Below are 26,482 nucleotides of genomic sequence, written 5' to 3' on the forward strand. Positions count from 1 at the left end.
TTACTTTCATAAAGATACAGATACTGAAACAGGCATGGTCATTGTTCATTTGTCATTTATTTCCATCATTTTTTTTCTTTCAAATTTCATCTTTTAAAACTACTTACAGTGTAGATCTCAGCCAGACCTAAATTATCATAAATCACAAGCAAAATCCGATAATAGCAAAGTATGGGGACCATGGTTTTAAATTATTATGAAAATGAAACAAAGGAAATTGATTATGCTCTACTTTTGCTGATAAATGGTCCTTTTTTAAGTAGTTTCTATTGGAGTGGAGAAAATTAATTGATTTTTTTCATGTAATAATTTTGTCATTGTGCCATTGTTTTTGCTGTTTAAGTTCCATTAATATCGTTTCTCTTTTGAAAGCTTTATTTTATAATGTTCACATCAAGAGTTTCCTGAATTTTCATCTTTCTTCCGTGGTTGGAAAAGATCTTTCTTTATCTACATGTATTAGTAAGGAAGCGAGTTTGAACTTTAACCGTAATTTAAATCCTGTAAAGAATACAACTTGATAATGATTTTTTAAACAGAATCTTAGTTTTTATTGCCATTTTCAGTTGGATCAACTTCTAATTGCATTCAACATATATTAGGAATCTGAAGTATTCAGTACTTGAATAAAGATGATTAAAAGTGAGTGTTTTGTTTGCTCATTTTTTTTCTCATGTGATATGTACTCAGAATCTACATTTGTGATTTTTATTTTTGACGTTTTTACTTTTGATTTCTCATTTTGTATTGATTCATCAGCAGATATTACAAAAAGAGGAGAATAAACACTTATTGATACAGTCATATATATTTTTAGATATTTAGAAAAAATATATTTTCTCCTCCATAGGGATTTTATTAATTATTCAATATATGATGGTGGGCCCCAAGTCTGTGTACCTACAATTTGAGTTAAGATTTAACATGAATTTCTTCTTATTTCACAAAATCTTTCAGTTAGTAATGTTCCTTATATCATTATGAGTAAGTGTACCAAATTTCTCATTAAAAAATGAAAGAAAATATAGGATTTTCTTGAAAAATACCTCGGGCAGTCATTTTCAGATTGAAAAAAAAATGGTACCCCATGTCTGCGCACTCATTCACGTTGCACACGATTCAGGGATTTTGATCAGAAAGGCTGCATTTTGAGGCCATCACATGAAATGCCCTAAATTCATTATTTTCCACCAATTTGAGTCAGATTTTTTTATGAATACCTGTCTATGTATTGCATGTGTAAAGATCGCGCTTGTTGCGTATCTTCTTTTTCTAATATCGCGCAGATTTGCGTGTGCGCAGACTTAGGGGAACTTGCCATAACAAACTTTTCCATAACAAATCATAATTAAGAGAGAAAATATGATACAACAATAAAAGATGCATATATATTGAACTGTTGTTCCACAAAGTAGTTAACATATTATTTTATTTTAGATAATTGTTGATAATTGTTAATTCCAATTCCATTTTTGGTAAAACTTAAAATGAATGATTAAAAGAATCCTCTTTTAGATAGGGAGTTGCGAAAAAAAATAAGACAGAAGTTGGGTAGGCATACTCATTCTTAATCATAAAAAACAATGTTTTTTTTTTACTTTGATGAAGTTCTGTATCATTTGTCTCTTGACAATATTTACACTCTAAATTCAAAGGAATTGGCTGTGAATAGTGACCAGCCGAATATCAGATTTAGATTTAAACCTTGTTGATTCAAACATAAATCTAAAAGATTTGAATTTAAATCTTTTGAGATTTAAAAGTTAATCTTTAATATTCAAAATATATTCAAAAGATTTAAAATAAATTCAAAATTCGGCTGGTCGCTATTCACAGGCGATCTGGATTTATTTTAAATCCTTGGAATTTAGAGTGTATGCCTCCTGTTAACCATCACACAGATGCACTACCATATCAATCACTTTTCTGTCCCTTTAATAATTCTGATGTTGATGACAAACAACGAAAGATATATCCATGTAACATGAAGAAGTGCCGGTCCTCCTGTGTAAACAAAGTTAAGTGATGATCAGTCCAGATCGCATGGTATTATCATAGGCATGTTTGCAGGCTTTCCTTTTCATCTTCCACGTAAATACAATTTACCTCTATCTCCATCACATTTTCATCATCTGAATTTTGAAATAAAGATAATGTTTCCGCCCTGCCGTATGCAAACAGATGTTTCCAAAATAGCCCCTTTTTGCCCCACTCGCTCTTTTCTCCTTCCTCCCTCTTACACACATATCTCTCCCTTGTCTCTCATTTCAAATACAATTTCTGGTGCCGTGCTGATAGACGTGTTCGATTTCGATCGAGTCATGATCCGAAGTTCCTGTACCTTGTCTCTGATTGATCCGTGCTGTTTTCGTTCGGAATCATTTTTTTCTCTCTCTCCCCAAGAATCGGTCAAGTTCTAAGCAAGGGCTTAACACCCGTCATGTCACTCTTGTCGTCCAGGGGGGAAAGTGGGAAAAACCGCTCTTCTCTTCTTTTTCTTCATTCCACATCCAACAGACAGGAACCCGGCCATTACAAGGTGCTAAAGATTACCCAAGTTTGCCATTTAGTTTAAATGCAGGCCCGGTAATCAACGCCTGCGTTCCCCTCGTGGGTTTCGTATGTATAATCACATGAAGCATGTCGCACCAGGATTTCTGCTCAATTGCCATCCTTTCGCCCTAAAACGCGTTTTCCTGGCACGTTACAAAAACAACAGTATCGGGTTTGGCCTTTAGGCAAGACCCCCTCTCTTTTTAACACCGTCGACGCTTCATTTGGCAAGCCAAAATACCCTTAAACTTTCCTCTATTAGAGTTGCAATCGTTTGGTTTCTATGGATAATGCAGCCGGGGTGCTCAAGCTTTACTCCAGGTACACAAATGTAGATCAATAGATACAAGCAGTTGCAGCTGGATGTACAACCAAAGAATTTGATAGTGGTGTTGGATGGCAAATGAAGCTCCCATTAATCGCGTCATGTTATTAGATTTTGATGGGAATATATTTATCCTCTAGAGATGCAGAATGCGGTGACATTTTTGGGGTGCTTTGCATAATCCAGGTGTGGGCTTCCGATCCATCACGCCAGGAAGATCATTTTTCGTATCATTTCTCTCTCTGTGATGGGGCTTAATCGATTGTCTCTAGAAATTATTATTGCGATGTTGGTATTTGAAAACAAAAAGTTATGGAGAGGTCACCAAAAGGTCATGAGTCAGTCTGTGATGATTACTGGAAGTGGGGAGTTTAGATGGGCTGGGTGAAGTTGGATTCTCCACTCAATAGGAAGGACTTCAGGATGCAAGATTGAAGTCAGAGAGAGAAAGAGAAAAGGGAAAAGTAGGAAGGGAGAGAGAGAATGGGGATAAGAGGACATCGCAGGTGAGGAGAAAAGTTGGTTGCATTTTTGTTTTCCCAATTTGAAATAATATAGGCCTAATTGTGGGAAGAAATTGGTCGAGAATACATACCCCGGGTTTGAGGGGGGAGGGGTACTCAGTTTTCCCAAATTGAAATACTGTAGGCCTAATTGTGGGAAGAAATTGGTCGAGAATATATACCCCGGGGTTAGGGGAAGGGGTACTCAGTATAAATGTATGATATGTATGTGCCACGGTTGAGACCACCATTTCCAGCCCTAATTTCTGTTCCACAGCATCACCAGTTCAGAAGCCATTGAAATTCCCATTTTCCCCCGTTCCGGATACCCCTTAAATTTGTGATTTCGCACTCCAGAGAGCGCCTGTCGTGATCTACTCAGCCGGTCAGAGTGGCGAGCTCGCTGAAGCGAAGCCATTATGCCGGCCCACCGAAGCTCCCCTCGCCCGCAGCTAGCTTGCACTGGCCCGATATGAATCTAGCAAGATTTGTTCGCATTTTACGCCTACGATCTAGTGAGTTCCGGAGACCCACGTTTTTTATGTGGTCCGTTCCAGAGCATTGTAAGTTTAGCAGTCATTGATCCAAGAGCCGTTCCAGAGACCCCCGTTTTAAGACCAAGATTTAGTTCCAGAGCCCCCTGTTTTCGAGTTGGCGCGTCACATTTTTAGTAAAAGAATATGTCTTTGGGGGGGGGTCTGGGTGGTGTTGCACAAAGTTGTGTCAGTTGCACATTACTTTTATTGCTAGTGCCCTATTCTCTGGTGAAATAAGGGGCCCGTTTCATAAAGAACTTGCAACTGTTGTAACTTTGCCATCATGGCAACTACCATAAAAAACTTGATTCTGATTGGCTGCTGAGCCCTGTTACCATGGTAGTTGCCATTATGGCAAAGTTACAACTTGGCAAGTCCTTTATGTATTACTGGCCCTAGGTACCACCCCTCCCTTCCAGGTTTGATGTACATGTAGTTGGAGTGACTTTCCCTCAACCCCTGAATGACATGTTGACAAATATTAAACTAAGCATTCAAATATTAGTCAGATTTCACTTTTTAGCTGATGAGAACCAAAGGAATTAATAATCTTTTTTATTGGCACCAAAGAATAGGTCACCAGTCGTGCGTAAAGTTGTTTGTAACTTGACATGCAGCTTGATAAAATCATGGAGGTAAAAACTATAGTCTTTCTTTTTAATACCTCTGTATTAAAACACCACACAGGAACAAAATCAATACATGTAACTGAAAATTCAATTAACTAGCAAGGGGGGGGGGATTTACATGTATATTTTTGGGAGAAAATAATATCATGCTGGTATTGAATAAAGACTAGGGAGAGAGACAGAGTAAGAGCACAGAGTAAGAGACACAGAGTGAGAGAGAGAGACAGACAGATAATAGAGAGAGAAATAGTGAGAGATAGACAGTTAGAAGATGGCTCAGACAGCTTCAAACCTGTTTCCAAACAGCATAAAACAGCGTTTATGTCATAAATTTACGGTCGCACGTCACTTCTCCCCAAACATCTAATGAAAAGCCCTTGAAATTTCATTGGACTGTCCTTTAAACAAAGAGATAAAATTATCCTCAGGTTTTCCAGTAATGTGAAGGCCTCTGCATTTCTATCAGCAACGTAGAAAAATCCCCATAGTTTCAATAGATATCATAATCCAATCGAGACAAAAAAAGGGAAGTTGTTAATATGTTTGCCCTTGTTGTGTATCTGTCTGTATGCAAAGGGAGGACATCGGATATTTTCAAAATATGATTGCATTATCTTAATTTGAAAATGATCCATTCCTTCTGTTTTTACAGTTGGAAATATCTCATTTTCATGTGCTGTTGAATCATTCCATTATTGGAAGTTTATAGTTCTCTAAAGATTTATTTGTTTTACTTATTTAGCCTGAGATAGTAGTTACTGTTTTATCCATAAAAAACCCCAACACAATGTCCAGCTTTCATTTACAGGTAATAATTCATTTTAAAAACTTGTCCATTTTTTGTCTCACCTGCACAGCAGAGTGAGACTATAGGCGCCGCTTGTCCGACGGCGGTGGCGGCAATATCAAATCTTAACCTAAGGTTAAGTTTTTTAAATGACATCATAACTTTAGTATATGGACCTACATGTAGTTCATGAAACTTGGATCAAGTATTACTGAACATCCTGCCTGAGTTTCAGGTCACATGACCAAGGTCAAAGTCATTTAGGGTCAATAAACTTAGACCATGTTGGGGGAATCAACATCAAAATTCTTAACGTAAGGTTAAGTTATGAATTAGAAAAATCTTAAGGAGCGAGAACTACTTCCTCAATTAGCGCCCAATGCTCATGTACTTTCTTCATGTATATACTCTGACATTTACTGTAGCATTTGTTAAAGTGATTAGAATTGTGAAGGGGGAGGGGCAGTCTTTGAAGATGAAGGGAATGTGTGAAGATTCATATGTCTTATTCATATACTGAGTATTTAGGGGAGGGGTACTTGGGCAAACTGTAAAAAATATGAGGTAAAATTTTTACCATCTTGAGGGTAATTATGCACCCAACCAATTTGGGGCAGTATTTTACCCAATGCGGGAAGCATATTGTCCAGTAAGGTTAAAAAACAAGCAGCAATTGGAATGGGCAAAATTTTCATCACACTGGATAAATAAAAATGTCCCAAAGAAATGCCCAATGTTGGTTGGACACATAAGTACCCTCTTGGAGCACTTTTACCCAATATTTTTTTGGGTGCATGGAAGAGATATTTTTTTACCATCAGGACCGAAGACTGAGAAAATGTGAATTATTTCATTTGCGTCTTCACAAATTCCCATTTTGAGTAATGGATTTATACTTATTTTCAATGCCCAGTTGATAAAAGGTATTTCATTACACTAAAATCATGCCATTTTCCAACACTTTTCTGTTCACCCTCAGTAACATGAAATCCACACCATATATACAATCCTCTAAAATACCAAGAGAGGCTTTATTGTTTTAATGATTAATGAATACTCGCTGGACATTTACTAGCCAATCTTGGATAGGCTCAGGAAATATTATTTCAAACAAGAAATCCCAGTCACGTAGATTCATCTAAAATGGGACGGCAACCTAGTTTAGCGATTTCCTTCTTGATCTCCATGGGAACTCGCAAATAATCTGTAATGGATCCTACAATTTCTTTTTTTTTCTCAAAATGTGCACTGTCGTGAGGACACGCCCAAAGGAGAAACAACAAACAGAAGAATGTGAGGGTTTAAATGCCAGCAATAACGATGCAATGAGCTTTAATTAGTTTTGAAATGTAGTTGTTTCAATCTATTCATTGTTCTATACAGAATATTTTAGGAAAATGAATTCATAAGTCCATGTAAGCACTTACACTGCATTAAAAGACTGAACAATGTTGTATGCCAAAGAAGATCATGGAAAGAATTCTAAATTCATGGCAGTATAATGTTAGAATTGACATTTAAAATATTATCAGTTGCGACAGTTGAATTCAAATTTGAATGTAATCACATTAAATTAGAACAAACCATTCTTTAAAGGACAAGTCCACCCCAACAAAAACTTGATTTGAATAAAAAGAAAAAAATTCAACAAGCATAACACTGAAAATTTCATCAAAATCGGATGTAAAATAAGAAAGTTATGGCATTTTAAAGTTTCGCTTATTTTCTACAAAATAGTTATATAAACGAGCCAGTTACATCCCAATGAGAGAGTTAATGACATCACTCACTCACTATTTCTTTTGTATTTTATTATATGAAATATTTTTATTTTCTCGTCATTGTCATGTGAAATTAAGTTTGTGCTTCAGGCAAGGAGGTCCTACATGTAATCGTCAAATTCGTAAAAATTGAAATATTGTATAATTCAAATAATAAAAAAAAGAAATAGTGAGTAAGTGACATCATCGACTCTCTCATTTGGATGTAACTGGCTCGTTCATATAACTATTTTGTTGAAAATAAGCGAAACTTTGAAATGTCATAACTTTCTTATTTTACATCCGATTTTGATGAAATTTTCAGCATTGTGCTTGTCTGATTTTTCTCTATTGATTCAAATCAACATTTTTCTGAGGTGGACTTGACCTTTAAAAATATGCAACCAACCTTTGAAAAGTCAATTGATTTCCGGGAAATTGCTGAATTAAATCTATTTAAAAATTTGAATGTAATTTGGTTTATGCAGCCTGAACTCTACGATTTTTAATTAGTTTTCTTTTTATTTTGTTAGATGGGGAAAATCATTTAAAAAGAACTATTTGAATCTACTATTTGCTGCTGTACTTTTGAAAATAATCCTCCATTTTGTGAATAAAAATAGTTTACATTACTTTTAATGAGAACAGGAAGTCATATGGGATGGTGGTAGTCTAATTACAGTATACATCTGTCTGATAAGAAAAAAAACCTGTCTCATCTAAACGTGACCATTCTCCAAAAATAAAAGAACCAAAAATGAGAGTGGTTTGCTGTTTTGAGGGGTAAGGAACAGATTTGTTTTCTCCAAATCTGTCCTTCTCTCTCATCGTTAGCAGGAAGTGCCAAGTTTGCTTGAAAAAGACCAAAAATTATCAACATCCTGGGGGAGCTGCAGCCCAAAATCATGTATTATGTAACGCCTTCCTCCCGGAGAATTGTTTCGAGCTAAATTGGGGATAAATACGTTTCCTGGGTAGCTGACCGAGCTGCGAGATCGAAACGGGAGAAATCACAAAAAGTGCACCGCCCCGCTCGGTTTCATGTGCCAGTGAGTGACCAGTAGTAATTGACCCTAATCCTCGATCGGTCAGTTTTCGTCCAAACTTAGACCAGGTGCCGAGGTAAAGACAAGACGCGTTATCGCCGAGATTGTACTTTTTCTTCCTCCAAATAGAGAAAAATTTTGGCTTGCATTTCAATTGATAGTGCTTGATTGAAGAGGATGGTGATGATTATTTTTATGAAGGTGTTGTTTTATCTGAGAAAAGTTGATTGTCTCCGATTTGCTTGAGGGTTGAATACTCTGGCGCTAACTGATGTTTAGAGACGTTATACTTCAACAAAGGTCATCAAAGGTTACACATGTTGACTTGTCTTGATTTTGTTTGATAGAGGAATAAGTGATGAGAAGTCATCTTTTATTGATATTGTGTACATGTGAGTATAGTAGAGATGACCCTTTGTTCAGTTTGTTGTGTATGTTTTTCATAATTGATTTCTCCTTGTGGAATTATATTCATTGTCAGATCTCCAAAGGTTATAATATTCTATACCTCTTTAATATAAAAATCAAAAGAAATGATTAAACTCTGACATCATCAGGGGCCCGTCTTACAAAGACTTGTGATTGATCAGATCAATCTCAACTATGGAAAGCCAGCAAAGTCAACATATAAAATTCATGTTCCAATTATTTTCTTAGATATGAATGTGTATCAAATTCACAGATTTCTTGACAATTTGGTCTGTTCTCCTTTGTTTACAAAGGACATTTTGCAAATTTCCTGTTTAAAATGGATTTTCATAGAGTTACAATTGATTGGATCAGTCGTAACTCTTTGTAAGAAGGGGCCCTGGATATCATCCATGTTGCGTTTCTTAACTGTTTTGTGAAAATATCCAGAACTTTGAAATATTGTAACTTTCTTACTTCTGATTTTGACAATGAGTGTATATCAAATTCACTGATTTCTTGACAATTTTGTGTGTTGTCAGTGGCGGATCCAGAGGGGGGCGCGCGCCCGGGGCGCCCCCCTCTTTTTCGCCGGATTTTTTTTTTTTTTTTGATGGTTATATTTACTGGATTGGTACAATGTAGTCAATTTCAAGGGCTAGATCTAGTCAAAACTATATTTTAACTTACGCTCATGGCCTTTGTGTTCGCACAAATGCACCTCTGTCATACTGTATTGCAATATGTAAATTCCGGAATTCCAGGGCGCGCAAGTCGATTGGTTGGAAAGTTGCACCACTTGTAATCGGGAGTTGCAGTGCAGTGACCAGATGAGTGTGAAGATGTTGGATTGGATATCATTTTTTCCCGAAATTTTGTGTTTTTTGTATCATGCGTTTGTCCGTCTTTATGGCAAATACATGTAAATTGTAAGTAACAGATCGCGAGAGAAAGTGTCAACGATGCGAATGATAATGTCTATCCCCGAGATTATTCTTCACTCAAAGATGAAGCCCTATATCGGGCGCCACGTGCGCAGCATTATTCTGCCTTGGTCATGTACGTTTTCACTGAAATGTATAGGTCAGACATATTTGTATTTAATGTAAACTAACTTTTACACTTTCTGGTAGATTCAGAGGCATATTATCCAGGGCGCCCCAACTAAGTTTCGCCGAAGCAATCATTCCAACGAATTATCAACGAGAATTGTTTAGTCGGACTAAACAATTCTCGTTTGAAACACACAATGTAAATACACAAATGACAATAAACAGAATGGATTATTCGGAACTTATCGATTACAAGTCTCAGTTTCGTATCATTTAAATTTGACGTTTCAATTATCACACGATGCAAGCAAGTGAAGAGCCTTTGCCAAATGTATGTTTTGAATGACCGCTTATACGGTGTGTGACTGCATGGAAACCAGCTCCTAAATGAGTCAGTATGTGTCTTTTATTCATGAAGTTACAGTGATTTAAGTGTGCATTTTTCTTCTAAAGGTGCTCTCAAAATACGACTTTTGGACATGATTTTTTGAAAAAGTCCTTGCCGTCGGAGGGGGGTATCCCCCCTCCCACACCCTCCCCCCGCTCGGTCGCTTCGCTCCCTCGCCGCTGGCGCCCCCCCTATTTCAAAATCCTGGATCCGCCCCTGGTTGTCCTTTGTTTACAAAGGACATTTTGCAAATTTCCTGTACAAAATGGATTTCCACAGAGTTACGATTGATTGGATCAGTTGTAACTCTTTGTAAGAAGGGGCCCTGGATATCATTCATGTTTTGTTTCTTAACTGTTTTGTGAAAATATGCAGAACGGTGAAATATTATAACTTTCTTACTTCTGATTTTGACAAAATTTTCAGCATTAAAAATGATAATGAAAATACAGTAATAATAATAATAGTAATGATAATGATAACAATAAAACAATATGCAGCATTATGATAGTGCTTTATGCAATGTTTTAAGTACTGCATACCATAGTGCTTGTTTGATTTTTCTTCTTTTTTTATCCAAAATTAACTTTTTCAGGGGGTGGGCTTTGCTTTAAAGTAAAAAAAAAAAAAGATTATGAAAACATATTTTGTATACATGTATATACATATATTTACATATATATATATATTTATATTCAGAAAGATGCAGTGAATGTTTGAATGCCCTTTTAAAAATTATAATACTTTGAATGGAGTTGGAGGTTAATACATAGTCAACCAAGTACAACTTTGTTGTTCCAGTGATAAGTTTTATCTCCATTGTGCCATGCATGTTCCCCCAGCTTTAGCTGTAAACGGTAATCAAACAAATTATCACTTCAGCTTTTATGCTATCACATTTTGGTTTATTTTTCCCCAAACTGATTAGGGGTGTAGTTTGTTGGGTGGTCCTAAACACTTTCAACTTTTGATTATTTTTAGCATCTTTTTGTCTCACTTTTTTAATGAAGGCATCAAGTACAAAAGCATTCCACAGACTTTTCCTCTGAATTCCAGTGTTACAACAAAGAGAGTCACTTACAATTTTTGTTCCCAGTCAATACTTTGAAAATAATAATGTCACAAGTATGTACGGTACATGTTCACGAAAAAACAAAACATTATGCTGTCTCTCAATCATCTTTTTTTAAAATTACGTTTGTGTCTTTACAGCACAAACAGTTTTGCACTTGAAAGTTGTTTTTTTTTTATTGTGCTTTCAAGAATAAAAAAAGCTCCCTCAATTGTCCTTTAGAAGTTGCGATTGTGTCTGAAAACATACAGCACAGAATAGTTCTGCACTTGAAAAGTTTTTTTGTACATAGATATTGAACTCAGTGATATATTTTTTCTCCAGCAATAGTTCCAATTATCAATAGGCTTTCATACCCACCCTAATTGATTTTCTGATTGTGAATCTTGACCAGATCTGAATATTGTATTTTGCCAGTTTTGAAAGCAAACTATGTGTAATATCCCCAAAACAAATTGAATATGTTGGTAACAATGATAAAACTTTGAGATACATGTACATGTATGATGATGTATTTGGCAGACTTTCAATGAGCTCCCATGACTGTTTGCCCTTTAGTGGTGAAAGTATGGTCCTTTTCAATAAGCAGTTTGTAAAAGCAGATCTTGCCTGTTAGAGAGAAATTCCAGTAGTTGCAGTAAACACTGATTTCATGAGAAAGTCTGTAAAACAAGGCTTAATTGTCAGTATATCATCGAGGATCTAGATCTGGTACCGTTACATAAACTGAACTTTGTGAAATCTTGAAATCTACGCTGAAAAATGTTCAGACGACAGATCCCCAACACAGATAAGCGCACGTGGGACAGTGTATAATTATTGCTTCGAATGTCGGGCCCGACGCTCTACCCGAATCCTGTGCTTATTTGCTGATTTTTCAGCAATTACACAATTTCTTCCAGAATCCTTTGGCACATATTTTTTTTTATACAAACAGACACTTAGGTGGTCATTTCATTGGATTCTGTAGGAACTCATTTTTATATCGTTACTAAAACTAGCAAAAAGAGCAAAAAGGTCGATAAATACTTTGAAGTTCATACACAACTTTAGAAGATCCATGACGTTAGTGCATGTAATGTCTTTTTAGCACCCAGTTATATGTTGGGTATGTCTGATATGAAATATGTACTTGTTCATGAACTTGTTTCTATCAAGATTCAAGATACTTTACTGCTATGTAAAAATACACAACATTTCTTTTGGGCCATATAGTAAACCAGAGTGAATACCATATATTAAGCCCATATTCCTAAAATATGCTCTACAAGTTAAAAAATAGAGCTGAAAAGGGGGTTGAGAGGAAGAAATTAAGATTTATTTGAGAAATAAAGATGCATGTCTGTCATTGATACTTTTGGGAAAATATCTGTTTGTTTTTCCTTGTTTTTATTGAATTATGGAATCGCCAGAGACATTGATAAAAGCATCATGCATTTTCACCCAATAAACTAACTTTACTTGTCCAGTACACCTTTTTACATGAAAACTTAGTAAATAAACCTTACCAACATATATTAGAGATATTTATGATTAAAAAAGGGTTTGATTTTCAAGACTAAACCAAAGGGTCAATGCTCTCTAGCCAAAACAGTCCAGATTTTAGGCCAATCCAAGAAAATAATTGTGATTAATCTAGACCTATTAATTGATGTAATGACGCATTTCCTTTGTCTCGTGGGCTGAACACTTTGAGTATTGCTGAAAAGTCATGCAAAATTTAGAGGCAGGAATATGTGTATAAAGGGATTACCATGTTACATAACTCTTAGGAATCATCCATTTTGCAAAAAGAAGGACGCCCTTTTCTCTTACTCATCCAAGTGTGATTGATGTTTTTTACAATCAGAGATGTATCACCTTGTTTTTCCTGACTGATGTAATTCAATTCAGCTAACGAGTAAAAGTTGGCATATTACTAATTGCCCTAATTTAGAAATATGGTGTAGTAGTAGAAGTAGTAAGTGGGCTTGAGAAAAGTTCATGTAGTGGTGGGTTCTTGTCTGAATGTGATTTTGTGCAGTGCTTTGTAATAGAAACACAGCAAAGAAATGTCAAAGCAGTACTCGTGGTTGTATCAATCAATAAATTTTCTAGGGGGGGGGGTCAAAGTTAAAGGGAGGGGAAGGGTGGTAACCGAATGCCCCCCCCCCCCCTCTCTCTCTCTATGATCCATTACTGATTAAAAGTAGTTGCGATAATGCGGGAGAAGGAGGAGGAGAAGTAACATATTCACCGGCTCTGGTAGTACGATGTAAAAATACATTGTAAATCTAATGTTGTCGAAAATTCATTTTACAGATTGAGTAACAAAAGACATGTATTGTCTATAAATATCTACATGTACATACGTTCAGAAGAAAAATTATATTCTTTTTTTCTACTTCATTTCAATACTTGATCTAAATCAGTATTCTGTCTTGTCATTCTTCATCATTCCCTTGTCATTTTCACCATTCCTTTAACCTTTTAAAATTTCCTTTCATCATAATACATCCATCCTTTGTTAGAAACCGATCTTTTCTATCAGATTAACTATCTCTGTAGATTTTGCTTTTTAACTTTTATCTCCAGTAACTTGACAACAGAGGAAAGAAACCAGTTTTTTGTAAAGAATTTGAAGAATATCACTGAGAAACCCCTCAGATTGCCATATATGATTTCAGGTCATTTCGGCAAGGAAATCAATTTGAAATATTACCTCGCATATCCGATCAAGATTCACGGATCAAGTTACACATTTTTGAGATATCGGGCAGTCTTTCTCTTCGCGAGTTCAGTAATAGTATTAAGAAAATGGTCCCAGCTTTATAGTCTCTTGTTTAAATGCTTCTTTTCGCTTGTCAATATTTTTTATCTGATAAGATTTGAGACAAAGATAGCCTACATAGCCCAGAAAAAATGTAGCTTAACCTGATAAACCTTGTATTATTGTTCACAATGATTATAGTATTAGAATGTGAGTATGTGGTCTATCTGCAAAATGGATGGGTGTCATAGGAAAATTCATTCTTACTACACATGCAGGAAAGTCATAATGATTGGTTCTGGATATTACCCATTTTCCGTTTATCAGAGTGTAAACCTCAATTTCGTACATTTACTAAACTTCTAAAAAATATAGGCCTGATTATTTGAAACATTCAGAAGTACCCCTCTTGTGTTTCAATGAATAGATCACAACTAAGCCTCTGTATTAAAAGTAAATTTAACAATAATTTGGTTTCTAAAGTTGAATTAATTGTCAGATAATCTAAAGTATTTGTGCATGAGTGATAAATTTGATTTGAATGGGATTTCAACTTTTCATGTCTTTTGACACGATTCTACAAAATTATTGTAGAATTCTTATGATTAACGCACTAATAAGTCACCAGTTTTGGCTTGTTCTCTAATTACCTCTTCATTTTGCTAGTTATTCTTGAATTTTCTCTGAAATTGCTATTTATTCGATGAGAATCTCAAGTTTAGGTCACGACAGGACAACGTTGTAGTACTTGAAGAGGGACATGTCAGCTAGCAGATAGACCCCAATTCACGGAACTCTTCGTAATCAATTACTTCCTTTTAGTGACTAAGTGAGTGAGGGAAAGAGAGTGATTGGAAAATATGGGAAGATACAGATAATTAGGGGGATGGGTAAATTGGAGTATGTGTAGAAGAAAGAGCCATACCAAATATGGCATGAAAGCGAGACAGAGAGAGAGAGAGAGAGATAGACAAACAGACAGACAGACATAGGGAGACACATGTAAAGTGACCTAGAGTTGTTCATCCTTCAGTACCTGTATGTAATTTAAAGAAATATTTTGAGGATAGGGATTATTGTAGATTTTTGTTGTTGTATGTATAATTTGCAGATTTAAATCTTATTTCTTGGTGTTTGAAGGGGGGGAATAAGAAAAAAGTTAGTACGGAAGATGTTGATCATCGTGGTAGCTGAATCTGAGTAAAGAAATAAATAATCTGTTGTCTCACGATGCGGCAAACTGAAATTGCGACGTTTCGACTGCTCCTGCTAGTCTTCGTCAGGCAATGAGGTGGACACTCGCTGCGCGCGCCTTTTATACCGTAGGCTACGGGCCGTCGGTGCCGGAACCGCCGTGGTGTGATTGGTCGGCGCAACCGACCAATCAGAAGCCGCGGACGGTGCGATCGCCGTGGGGCTTGCGGACGTCGGGGAAAACCCGTCGGCTGCAGTCGGCGTAGAAAGCGGGCAATTTGCGGACGTCGAGGAGTGAACCGCGGTAGCTGTGCAAAAACTAATGGGGTTGGATGCGGACGTCGGAGGGCGGTCAACCGGTGAACTACGGGCGGTCGTAGGGGGCGCATGTCGGCGAATGGTCGGAAGCCATTCTTCAGGGATGTCAATGCCGTTATCCCTGTTCACATTATTGGGATGAAGACGAATTTGGATAGCCTCTTTAACACGCCGTGTGTACCAGTGCTTATCCCGCGCTATACAGCTTACCTCGTCCCAATTGGGAGGGTGATCTGCATTCCAAGCATGCTCTGCAACTGCCGAACTATCTATGCGTCGGTGCTTAACATCTCTGCGATGTTCTAGCATTCGCTCGTTAACGGGTCTGCCCGTTTCCCCGATGTAAACCTTGTCACAAGCCCCACATGGTATCTTGTAAACAACGCCATCGAGTCTGCCGGGCAGCGCGGGGTCTTTGGGGCGCACTAACTGTTTACGGATAGTAGTGTCGGACTTGAAAACCGCACGTATGCTGTACTTCTCTAAGTGCCGGCGTAGTTGGCGGGAAATAGAATCGACAAACGGAAGTACGACGGTAGACTTGCAGCGCACAATGTCTTCTTCAGCGACGTTCTTTCTCTTAGTTACACGGTTGAGAAAGGAGCGCGGGTAACCATTGGAAACGAGTGCAGAAGCAATGCGTTGCTTCTCAGCGGCGGTGCATTGTGGTTTTGATACAATGCGTGATGCTCGGTCATAAAGGCATTTGACTACCCCGCGTTTGACGGACTGGGGGTGATGCGAATCGTACGCTAAATATTGATCTGTGTGCGTAGGCTTTCTGTACACTGTAGTGGTGAGGCGGCCCTCATCATCCCGGTGTACAAGAGTGTCAAGGAAGGCAATGCGGTTATTGTCTTCTCTCTCCATAGTGAAACGGATAGACGGTTGCTGCGCGTTCACGTAATTCAATAGGCAATCGGTTGTAGACCTGTCGGTAACAATGAAAGTATCATCAACATAGCGCTTCCAAATTCTCGGACTGAATTCGGGTGGGCAAGCGTGAAGCGCATCCTCCTCAAAGGATTCCATGTAAAGGTTAGCAATAACAGCAGAAACAGGGCTACCCATGGCCGCGCCTTCTTGCTGTTCATAGAAGCGTCCATCGTACATGAAATACGTGGACTTCAACACGAAACGAAGAAGTTCAGTGACCTGGGTAGCTTACCCGACCGTACCGATCTTTCTCCTACCCAGGTCACTGAACTTCTTCGTTTCGTGTTGAAGTCCACGTATTTCATGTACGATGGACGCTTCTATGAACAGCAAGAAGGCGCGGCCATGGGTAGCCCTGTTTCTGCTGTTATTGCTAACCTTTACATGGAATCCTTTGAGGAGGATGCGCTTCACGCTTGCCCACCCGAATTCAGTCCGAGAATTTGGAAGCGCTATGTTGATGATACTTTCATTGTTACCGACAGGTCTACAACCGATTGCCTATTGAATTACGTGAACGCGCAGCAACCGTCTATCCGTTTCACTATGGAGAGAGAAGACAATAACCGCATTGCCTTCCTTGACACTCTTGTACACCGGGATGATGAGGGCCGCCTCACCACTACAGTGTACAGAAAGCCTACGCACACAGATCAATATTTAGCGTACGATTCGCATCACCCCCAGTCCGTCAAACGCGGGGTAGTCAAATGCCTTTATGACCGAGCATCACGCATTGTATCAAAACCACAATGCACCGCCGCTGAGAAGCAACGCATTGCTTCTGCACTCGTTTCCAATGGTTACCCGCGCTCCTTTCTCAACCGTGTAACTAAGAGAAAGAACGTCGCTGAAGAAGACATTGTGCGCTGCAAGTCTACCGTCGTACTTCCGTTTGTCGATTCTATTTCCCGCCAACTACGCCGGCACTTAGAGAAGTACAGCATACGCGCGGTTTTCAAGTCCGACACTACTATCCGTAAACAGTTAGTGCGCCCCAAAGACCCCGCGCTGCCCGGCAGACTCGATGGCGTTGTTTACAAGATACCATGTGGGGCTTGTGACAAGGTTTACATCGGGGAAACGGGCAGACCCGTTAACGAGCGAATGCTAGAACATCGCAGAGATGTTAAGCACCGACGCATAGATAGTTCGGCAGTTGCAGAGCATGCTTGGAATGCAGATCACCCTCCCAATTGGGACGAGGTAAGCTGTATAGCGCGGGATAAGCACTGGTACACACGGCGTGTTAAAGAGGCTATCCAAATTCGTCTTCATCCCAATAATGTGAACAGGGATAACGGCATTGACATCCCTGAAGAATGGCTTCCGACCATTCGCCGACATGCGCCCCCTACGACCGCCCGTAGTTCACCGGTTGACCGCCCTCCGACGTCCGCATCCAACCCCATTAGTTTTTGCACAGCTACCGCGGTTCACTCCTCGACGTCCGCAAATTGCCCGCTTTCTACGCCGACTGCAGCCGACGGGTTTTCCCCGACGTCCGCAAGCCCCACGGCGATCGCACCGTCCGCGGCTTCTGATTGGTCGGTTGCGCCGACCAATCACACCACGGCGGTTCCGGCACCGACGGCCCGTAGCCTACGGTATAAAAGGCGCGCGCAGCGAGTGTCCACCTCATTGCCTGACGAAGACTAGCAGGAGCAGTCGAAACGTCGCAATTTCAGTTTGCCGCATCGTGAGACAACAGATTATTTATTTCTTTACTCAAAAAAGTTCTCTTCACTAATTCAATAAAATGTTAGGGAGCTACATGCACACGTAGATATCTCTTGTTACAGTAGGCCTACATGTATAGGCAAGTACATGTATATATAAAGAAAACAATTCTGTAAATCATGTATTTGGCTTATTTTGCTTCTATTCTGATTTTAGGGGTACGGCCATAATGGCACTGTGTAAATGGTGTGTTTACAGTTTCAGAGACACAACAGATCCCCTTAATTGCCAATTTCCTTGTTTCTTGGGGAAACTTGACCAAAAATCTATATTTTTGGGTGGATCTGTCTTTTGTTCAAAGTAATTAATCATAAGATTGTGAGTCTGAGAGAAAATGTCTTAAGGCGGTTTCAAACCGCCTCGATCACAAGAATCCCCGTTAAATTACGAGAACTTTGTAAGGCTAAAAAATACCCGTTAATTATTCCTGCATTCACACCGCCCCGAAACACATCCTTCGGGATAAGTTCCCGAAGTTACGAGCATGCGCAATGTGGTCTGATAAGCAGGCAAGGCGCGAGATTCAAAATCACTAGCCCAACAGCCACCCACGCCGCCGCGCCCAACGACACGCTGGGCTAAAAGTTCCCGTAATTTGCTTTCACATCGCCAAAATACCTGCGACCTTGGAAAAATCCCCATGAAAGTTCTCGTAATTTCGCCAAGTACCTACTATTTAGCGGGTATTTTCTTTCGGGGAAATTACGCGTAGTTTGCTTTCACATTACCAAAATACCTGGTATTTTCTGATCGGGGTAAATTTCCCGATCAGAGAATACCTGGAACTGGCGGACTTCGAGGCGGTCTGAAACCACCTTTAGTCTTCCTGCAAGCTCTCTTCACCCCTTTTCAAGCAAAGTTTAGCATTTGAACTTAAAATTGCAATGCAGAGATCATTACGTTTATCAAAATATTTTTAAAACATATGAAAATAGATTTAAAGGACAAAAAAAAGTTGATTTGAATAAAAAGAGAAAAATCCAACAAGCATAAAACTGAAAATTTCATCAAAATGAGATGTAAAATAAGAAAGTTATGACGTTACAAGTTTCGCTTAATTTCACAAATACAGTTATATGCACATCCTGGTCGGTATGCAAATGAGGAAACTGATGAAATCATCCACTCACTATTTCTTTTTGTATTTTATTGTATGAAAATATGAAATATTCTTATTTTCTCTTCATATTGTCAATCGAAAAAACAATTCCCTGAACATGTAGAATTAGCGTTGTTTAATACTACATGGTTCAGTAAAGTTGGTCCTTATTGTCAAATCTGTAAAAAAAAATGAAATGTTTTATAATTTAAACAATAAAAAACAAAATAGTGAGTGAGGGACATCATCGACTGCCTCATTTGTGTGTCACTCAGTTGTGCATATCACTGTTTTTTGAAAAATATGCGAAATTTTAAAATGTCAACTTTCTTATTTGACATCCGATTTTGATGAAATTTTCACCGTTATGTTAGTTTGATTTTTTTTTTATTCAAATCAACATTTTTCTGGGGTGGATGTGACCTTTAAAAGAATAACACATTTTAGTGTTTAAAACAGGAGCAAAATTGTTTGTATCTTTGTATTTGTTTATTATTACTCTATTATTTATTTTTTTTAGGGGAGTTAATGTGTCCTTTTATATTCCCCAAAACAAAATGCACTTTACTGCACTCGTGAATGAAATTGCATGCATAACTCTTACTCATACATACAAATAGAAACAATAGAATTGTTGATTGTGAATTATTCAAACTTTATACTTGAATGACTTTACAGAGTGGCACGACCATCAAAGTCAAGCTCAAAGACCCAAAATATTACAATTCTGCAGACATTGAAAATCCATTTATCTATGTGATATTGTTTTATAGAGAGTAGCAAAGGTTGCTATACCTCAAACAATAATGATGATAAACTAGATATTTTGGGCAATTTAAGTGTGGAATAGGGCAGTTTTGATCAATATTACCATTATCAGTCTCGTTCAAGTACATTGTAAATGCACTTTGCTCCCATGTTGTATTTGTCTAAGGAAATAAAACTTGTGTGCGAAAAGACAAGAAAATGGCCCAATCAGCTGTGGGGGTAAATGGTGATTTCTAATGCAATCAGTTCTGTCTTATCTCAGCTTTTGGTGGATTATTTGCAATTTCACAATGTGTCTGGTTTCCCATGTTACTGTTGAATTTGCACAATAAGTAATGAAGACAAACAGGGGTGAGAATCTGAACATTTTTCGAGAAATTTAGAATTACGTTTCACTTAATTCTACAACCTATATTAAGTGGTTTCCTAACAATTTGAGTATAAAATTGCTGTTTGTTCATTCTTTTTTTTTCCTTGGTAATTTCAAATTTGTGGAAAGCAGGAAAGGAGGTATGGATGGTAGCCTGTGAGTCCTGTGCTGCCTGGGCTTTGCTCAAATATTTGCAAATAACATAATTTTCATGGCAGAAAGACGTCATTTCATTTTAAGCTGAAAACTTGTGGTATGTGAGCTGCTGTCTTCATGTTGAATGTTATAGTATCAGAGTATTATGAGCAATTCTGATCATATTTTATTAATTCCTTTATTTTAAATGCGCATTGTTGTAAATTACTGTCATTGTCATTGGTTTATTTCTTGATTTTTCCACAGGAGAAGTCACAATCACTGAAGTCTGCTCCCAAGATGAACCTGTAACTTAAGAAGGTAAGATTTTCTACAATGTATTTTTCCCCCTCTAAGATTATTTATCAGATGAAAATGTGAAACGGATGAAAATGATTCATCTGTCTGATCTTTCTTGTATTCCTACTAGCCAGGAACAAGAAAAAATAATAACACTTGAAATGGAAAAAGAATAATTGAAATTGAGAAATCAAACATGCACTCTTCTCTGTTTGAATGAATTGTAGGTAAAGTCTATGACTGTCCAAAGAAACATCAATTTTTCTAACATCCAAGCCTCTTGGATCTCTCTATGGAATATAAACAAAAAAATAAACTATGCTTTGATGATCTTTTTATGAAAAAAAAACCCAGCTTGACAGAAACCAAAAGTTCTTTTTTAATGATTTGTCCCATCCAGGGTGACTCTAAAGTGGGCTACAGTTTATTTCAAACATAGAGCTTGATTAGTTTCCTTTGGCTAGATGAGAATAAATCTTTGTTTATAAGTAATTAAACCCAAGACATGCATTTAATGAAACAGCCATTTTCGACTAACACAATTCCCTGTATGTTGGACTGAAAAGCAAGGGAGAAAGAAAACGTTTTCCAAATGGAATCAAAACCGAATTAAGGCCGAAAAATAGGGTATAATGATGGAATTGCACTCCTCGTTCTGTTTTTCAATTAAACAACCTTCTTTACCGTGGAATGACGTAGATTGATTAAAACAAAGATTTTCTTGTGATTTGACATTGTTCCTTCAAGGCCATGCTGAGCATTAATTCGGGTAATCGAAGACAATTTGTACAAAAGTAATGGAATCAATTCAATATCTGCCCGCTCTAGACTAGATCTCGGCCTCTAATGCATGCCTGATTAGGGGAACAACTTCAATACTAAACTTTCATTATAATGCAATTTTCCCATTATCATTAGAATGTGAAGTCCCAGAAAAAATTATGCCATGTGCTTTTTTTTTTCTTTCAAACACAAAAACAATCGGAGTGAAAGCGTTCCAGTGAGGGAGAACTTGTAGAAATATATGAAGGAGGTTAAAGGAGATTGGATCCATGTCCTTAATAATTGAATTTCCTGATGTACAAATTTGATACCTGCAAAGGTCGCAGGAAGAAGCAGGGAAAAGAAAGAGAGGTTAAGAAAAAAAAAGATGCCTGGATGAATGTGAAAAAAAGGAAACAAAAACCTTCACAGGCGCGATCAGGTAGAAGAAGTAAAATCTGTTATTTTATTTCATCCGTCTGTAATGGAATAAAAACCAGCTTTTAGCAGACCTGCAGAAAATAAAGAGGGGAAGTAAGGACGATTATTACCATCCAGGATATTCCGCCGACAATTTTTTTTATCCTTTTCGCATTCTCTCTCTCTCTTCATCTCTCTCGTGTCCTCTTGTTTTTCTCAGTGACAAACATGCAAGCGCAGAAATCTTTAAGATGTTGCAAATTTCATTAAATGCGCCTGCTAGTCCACAAATGGACTTTTTTCCGGGCTTAACGGGCTAGATATCTCCCGATTATTAGATTTGAATTTGTATTTTGTGCATTTTCTGCATGAGTATGTCGGTGTTTCATGCACTTCTGTGGGTCACGGAGTAGACAAATATAACCATGGATGGTTTACCGGGGCGTATCTAAAGACTGACTTTGACTAAGTGATTATTTCAATCTTTATAAGAAGAAATAATGGTTTAGGCCTACTCACATTACTATGATTTATTTTATTCTATTTCTTTCTTCTTTTTTTCCTTCATTAGTATCTTCTACTCCTTTTTATGTTTCTTCCTCCTCTATCCTCCTCCTCCTCCTTTCCCTTTAATTCTCCTCATTCCTCTTCTTCAACTTCTCCTTTCTCCCTTCTCTATCCTCCTTCATTTCCTTCTCCTTCTCTTCCTCCTCCTCCTTCCTCTTCTTCTTCTTCAGCTTTCTCCCTTCTCTATCCTCCTTCATTTCCTTCTCCTTCTCTTCCTCCTCCTCCTTCCTCTTCTTCTTCTTTCTCCTTTATCTACTCCTTCATTTCCTTCTCCTTCTCTTCCTCCTCCTTCCTCTTCTTCTTCTTTCTTCCTTCTCTATCCTCCTTCATTTCCTTCTCTTCTTCCTCCTCCTCCTCCTTCCTCTTCTTCTTCTTCTTCTTCTTCTTTCTCCTTTCTCTACTCCTCCTTCATTTCCTTCTCCTTCTCCTTCTTCCTCCTCCTTTTTCCTCCTCCCCTTCCCCTGTCTCTCTCCGTCACCCACTACACATTGATGATTAAATTTTGATTACAGTGTATCGTATAGGTTAAGTATTCTTCTATCAAATAACAGTTCTAATTGATTCCTTCTTTAGAGATCACATTTGATACAGTAGTCTGATCAGAGTCACTTCCCTTTTATTTTTTTAAAGAATAATTTGGATGTTTGTATGCTCTCATGAGTAAAGACATATACATGTAGGCCTAAAGCATGCCAGATTTACCTTTGTTTTAATGGAATTTTTGGGAATGTTAGAAGATTAATATCAGTGTGATTTGAAATGTATGTAAAGAAAACATGTAAATGTTGAATCTTAGAACAATTTTTTAAAATTTCAATACTCAACAGATAGCTGATAATTAAATGTAAATAAATGTTGTGGATGATGGTTATTGGCAAACCAATTTTAGACAAATACATATATATTGGATATTTATGAAATGTTAAGTTGTTAATTAAAAATTATTAGGAAAAATAAATTTCAATGATTTGGGAGCACTTATATGGCCTACATAAATAAATTTTTGAAAATAAGAAAACAACTATTAGTCCAGATAAGAAATATTGTAATGCAATATTCTGGTCAGTGAATTTCAATTGAATTGACTGGCAAGTCTTCATTATACTCTGTTGAAAGAAAGATGAAGAAGAGTTACCGCCCCATCCCTCCTCCACAATTCACTGAGTATATAGAATTCCATAGCTATCCCATAATAGTCATTAATTTCTCTATGGCAACCCAAGCATTCCAATACAGCCAGCATTCCGAATAGGGCATCGGATAGCAGGAGTGATGACGGTTAAAAAAAAGTCACTAATTTATGGAATCCACCACCCTTATCACCAATCAGCTGTTAGCCAACCCCTATGAAAAATAATCTGATTATTCAAATTAGACTGGAGTAAAAATTGTCCCACACACCATCTTATATACCTTTCTGTCCGTGTCCGATACACACTCTCACACACGCCATTAACGTTACACATGTTATACACACACTCAATTCCTGTCTATTATGTCTCCTTGGCCATGTGCAATTTGTGTATAGTGATAAGTTGTGTATATAGAGATATAGTCTCTATTAGCTAAGCTCAGCCCCCCTCATTTGCATATACATCACTAATTTTTATGATGGAATATACTGGTTTGAAACCAATATTTTTTTTTTCAAGATCAGATAATGAGGTTTCCTTCTTAACCCCCTCTCTAATTTTGTAGTTGAATCAGTCCCCCTTTCTCCCATCAGCTGATTCAAGGGTGTTCGGCTTTTGTTGTCGGTCCATTCCTACACACTCTCCGGTAATGACTCGCTCTCCTCAAAACAGAGACATACTTGAGTGAGTACAGCTGAGACTCGCCAGGATCTCCCCCCTCGCCCGGCTGCTCTCCCATCAAACACTGGAGTTCCCCCGCTTGACAGTGCACCCAGTCATACTCTTTAACCGGTGCAGCAGGGGAAAAAAATTTGGAGAGAGAGAGAGCTACTTTGGTATTGGATTGGCCACACGTGTGTACATTTGACTCGTGAACTCTTGATTTTAACGTGGGTTAGAGATCGGTGGCGGCGGGTGCGCAGGCGATTGATAAGTAGGTGAATGGACTAAGTTCAGACCTCGGACATTTTGGACTGCGTTGTATATGTGAGTGTTTGGATTGGACTTTTTCACATTTGGTTTATAGCATCAAGGAAAAGGTAATTATGATCTTTATCCCTTGTGTTGTAATGCAGTTTTTAATCAGTTACCGAATTGGGTGTTGTTCTATCACTCATTGTTTTTCAATTTTCACTTCTATAATGACACCCTCCCCCCCCAAAAAAAAAGGGAGAAAATACCACCCCCAAAAAAGGTTTTAGATTTTGAAAATGCTTGTATTGCTGATTCCATAGTAAGAAAAATGTTTTTATACATGTAGATTTTCATGTAGGGCCTATATTATAATTCTGCTGCCAGAAACTTGCCATTTCTTCTAAACTGGTGATGTCAATATGTACAGTATCAATTTAGTTTACTTTAAGAAAAATGAATATTGGCATTACTATCATTTCTCGTGTTCAACAAATTTGTGGAAACACATTTTGCTGAATGTTTAATACATTTCAATCATCATGGCTTCCTCCAAACATATTTAGGTTACAATTTTCGTCTTTGGATAGTTCTTAAAGAAGAATCACAAATGGTGAATTTATTAGAATGTGCATAGAATTCATCCAAATTTTTGTTTCCTGTTTTGAAATGAGATTAAAATGCATTAGACATTTCTTGAAATGTATTTTGTATGAGGTAGAGAAATTTATTAGTTTTTAAGTAAACAGTTTTTTGCAAGTAATACATGTATATCATTTTTTTAAAAAGATATTCCTTTATAATGGGTACATGTACATGTAGTTGCTAGACACCAAAAGTGCTGTCTTTTTTTCATAATATTTCTTCAAAAAAAAATCATCTACCCTGACCAGCAGAATCTGTAAAAAGAACATGCAAAGTGCAGATATACCAGCAAAATTTATTATTATCAAATTTTTCTTCTTTATCCCCATTTGACATGCTTGCTAAATGGGTGACTCAGGATGTTGTAAAACCTAAATAAGGGCATGCCTTTATTTGAGGGCCTTTTTTGTTGTTCGTTCATCACTGACAAGTAAAGAAAAGCAAATCTTTACATGGTTGAAGGAAAGGTTGTTCACAAATATTTACTCAAGTATTTTAGACCAGTCTATCCAATTTTGTTGTAGTTTGTTTGAGAATGTCTTTGGAAAATGGAAAGAAAAACGTCTTCATTGATTTAAGCTTGGATAGTTTGTCTATCAACATTGCTCAATGATTTATGTTTATATACTGTAAACTGATTAGATTTAGTATTAAAAAGTAATTTATTTGAAAAATGGCCAAAGATGGAATGGTCAACCATTAATCCAGTACACTGTCAAGTGAAGATTTTCCTGTGAAATAAAAATCGTAATTGAAAAGACAAAGCCAATGGACAATTTTTTTTTTAATTATGTGTTTTATTGGTATTGCCTCACCAATGTAATTTTCATAACAAGACCTGTTTGTAGTCAAAGTAGTTGTTTCGTTGATTTCATTTGAAAGTTTGAGAAAACTCAAAATATTCTGACTTTATCTGACTTCATGTTAAATAGACATCCCTGCACTTCAAAAAGAAAGAATACAAGCCACATTTTCAGCCATTACATGATCTCTAAAATATATTTGGTATAGGCCTAATAAAGTTCAATTTCCAAACAAGAAATATTTGTTATTGCATATTTAGCCTACAAGTTTGGTTACATGCACATGATTGGTAAAAACAATTGTAATCGGGGAATATTGTATCAAATCTGCAGCTCCTGAACATGCCAATAAATGGAGTCGCAATATGTATTTCAAAGCTATTCCAGACGTATATATGAAATATCAAATTACTCCGTCTCCGATTGAAAAATGGCGATTCTTGGCCACATGAACTTTGGATTGGCTCTTTTTCCAAGATCACATAAATCTTCTTGTTTTCTTGCTGCCTGTGGCCAGTCATGCCTTTGATCAAGAGACCAGTTTATTGAATTTGTCTGATTCTGGTAGGGTT

The 26,482-nt window shown here is 37.4% G+C and overlaps 2 protein-coding genes across 2 annotated transcripts; one reads left to right on the forward strand and one right to left on the reverse strand.

Moving 5' to 3' along the window:
- Nucleotides 1-15,077: 15,077 nt before the first annotated feature.
- LOC121427279 lies at nt 15,078-16,433 on the reverse strand. The gene has a single exon (XM_041623617.1). It carries the CDS (start codon nt 16,431-16,433, stop codon nt 15,078-15,080), a length of 1,356 nt encoding a protein of 451 aa, XP_041479551.1.
- Nucleotides 16,434-16,559: 126 nt separating this feature from the next.
- On the forward strand, nt 16,560-17,915 carry LOC121427280. Its single transcript, XM_041623618.1, has one exon. It carries the CDS (start codon nt 16,560-16,562, stop codon nt 17,913-17,915), a length of 1,356 nt encoding a protein of 451 aa, XP_041479552.1.
- Nucleotides 17,916-26,482: the final 8,567 nt, after the last annotated feature.

Source organism: Lytechinus variegatus, chromosome 14 (genome assembly GCF_018143015.1).
Source record: "Lytechinus variegatus isolate NC3 chromosome 14, Lvar_3.0, whole genome shotgun sequence".
NCBI lineage: Eukaryota > Metazoa > Echinodermata > Echinoidea > Temnopleuroida > Toxopneustidae > Lytechinus > Lytechinus variegatus.

Bases quoted from the DNA above. Each gene is read 5' to 3' on its own strand.
- LOC121427279 (XM_041623617.1), bottom strand. From the start codon at position 16,433: ATGTACGATGGACGCTTCTATGAACAGCAAGAAGGCGCGGCCATGGGT.
- LOC121427280 (XM_041623618.1), top strand. From the start codon at position 16,560: ATGTACGATGGACGCTTCTATGAACAGCAAGAAGGCGCGGCCATGGGT.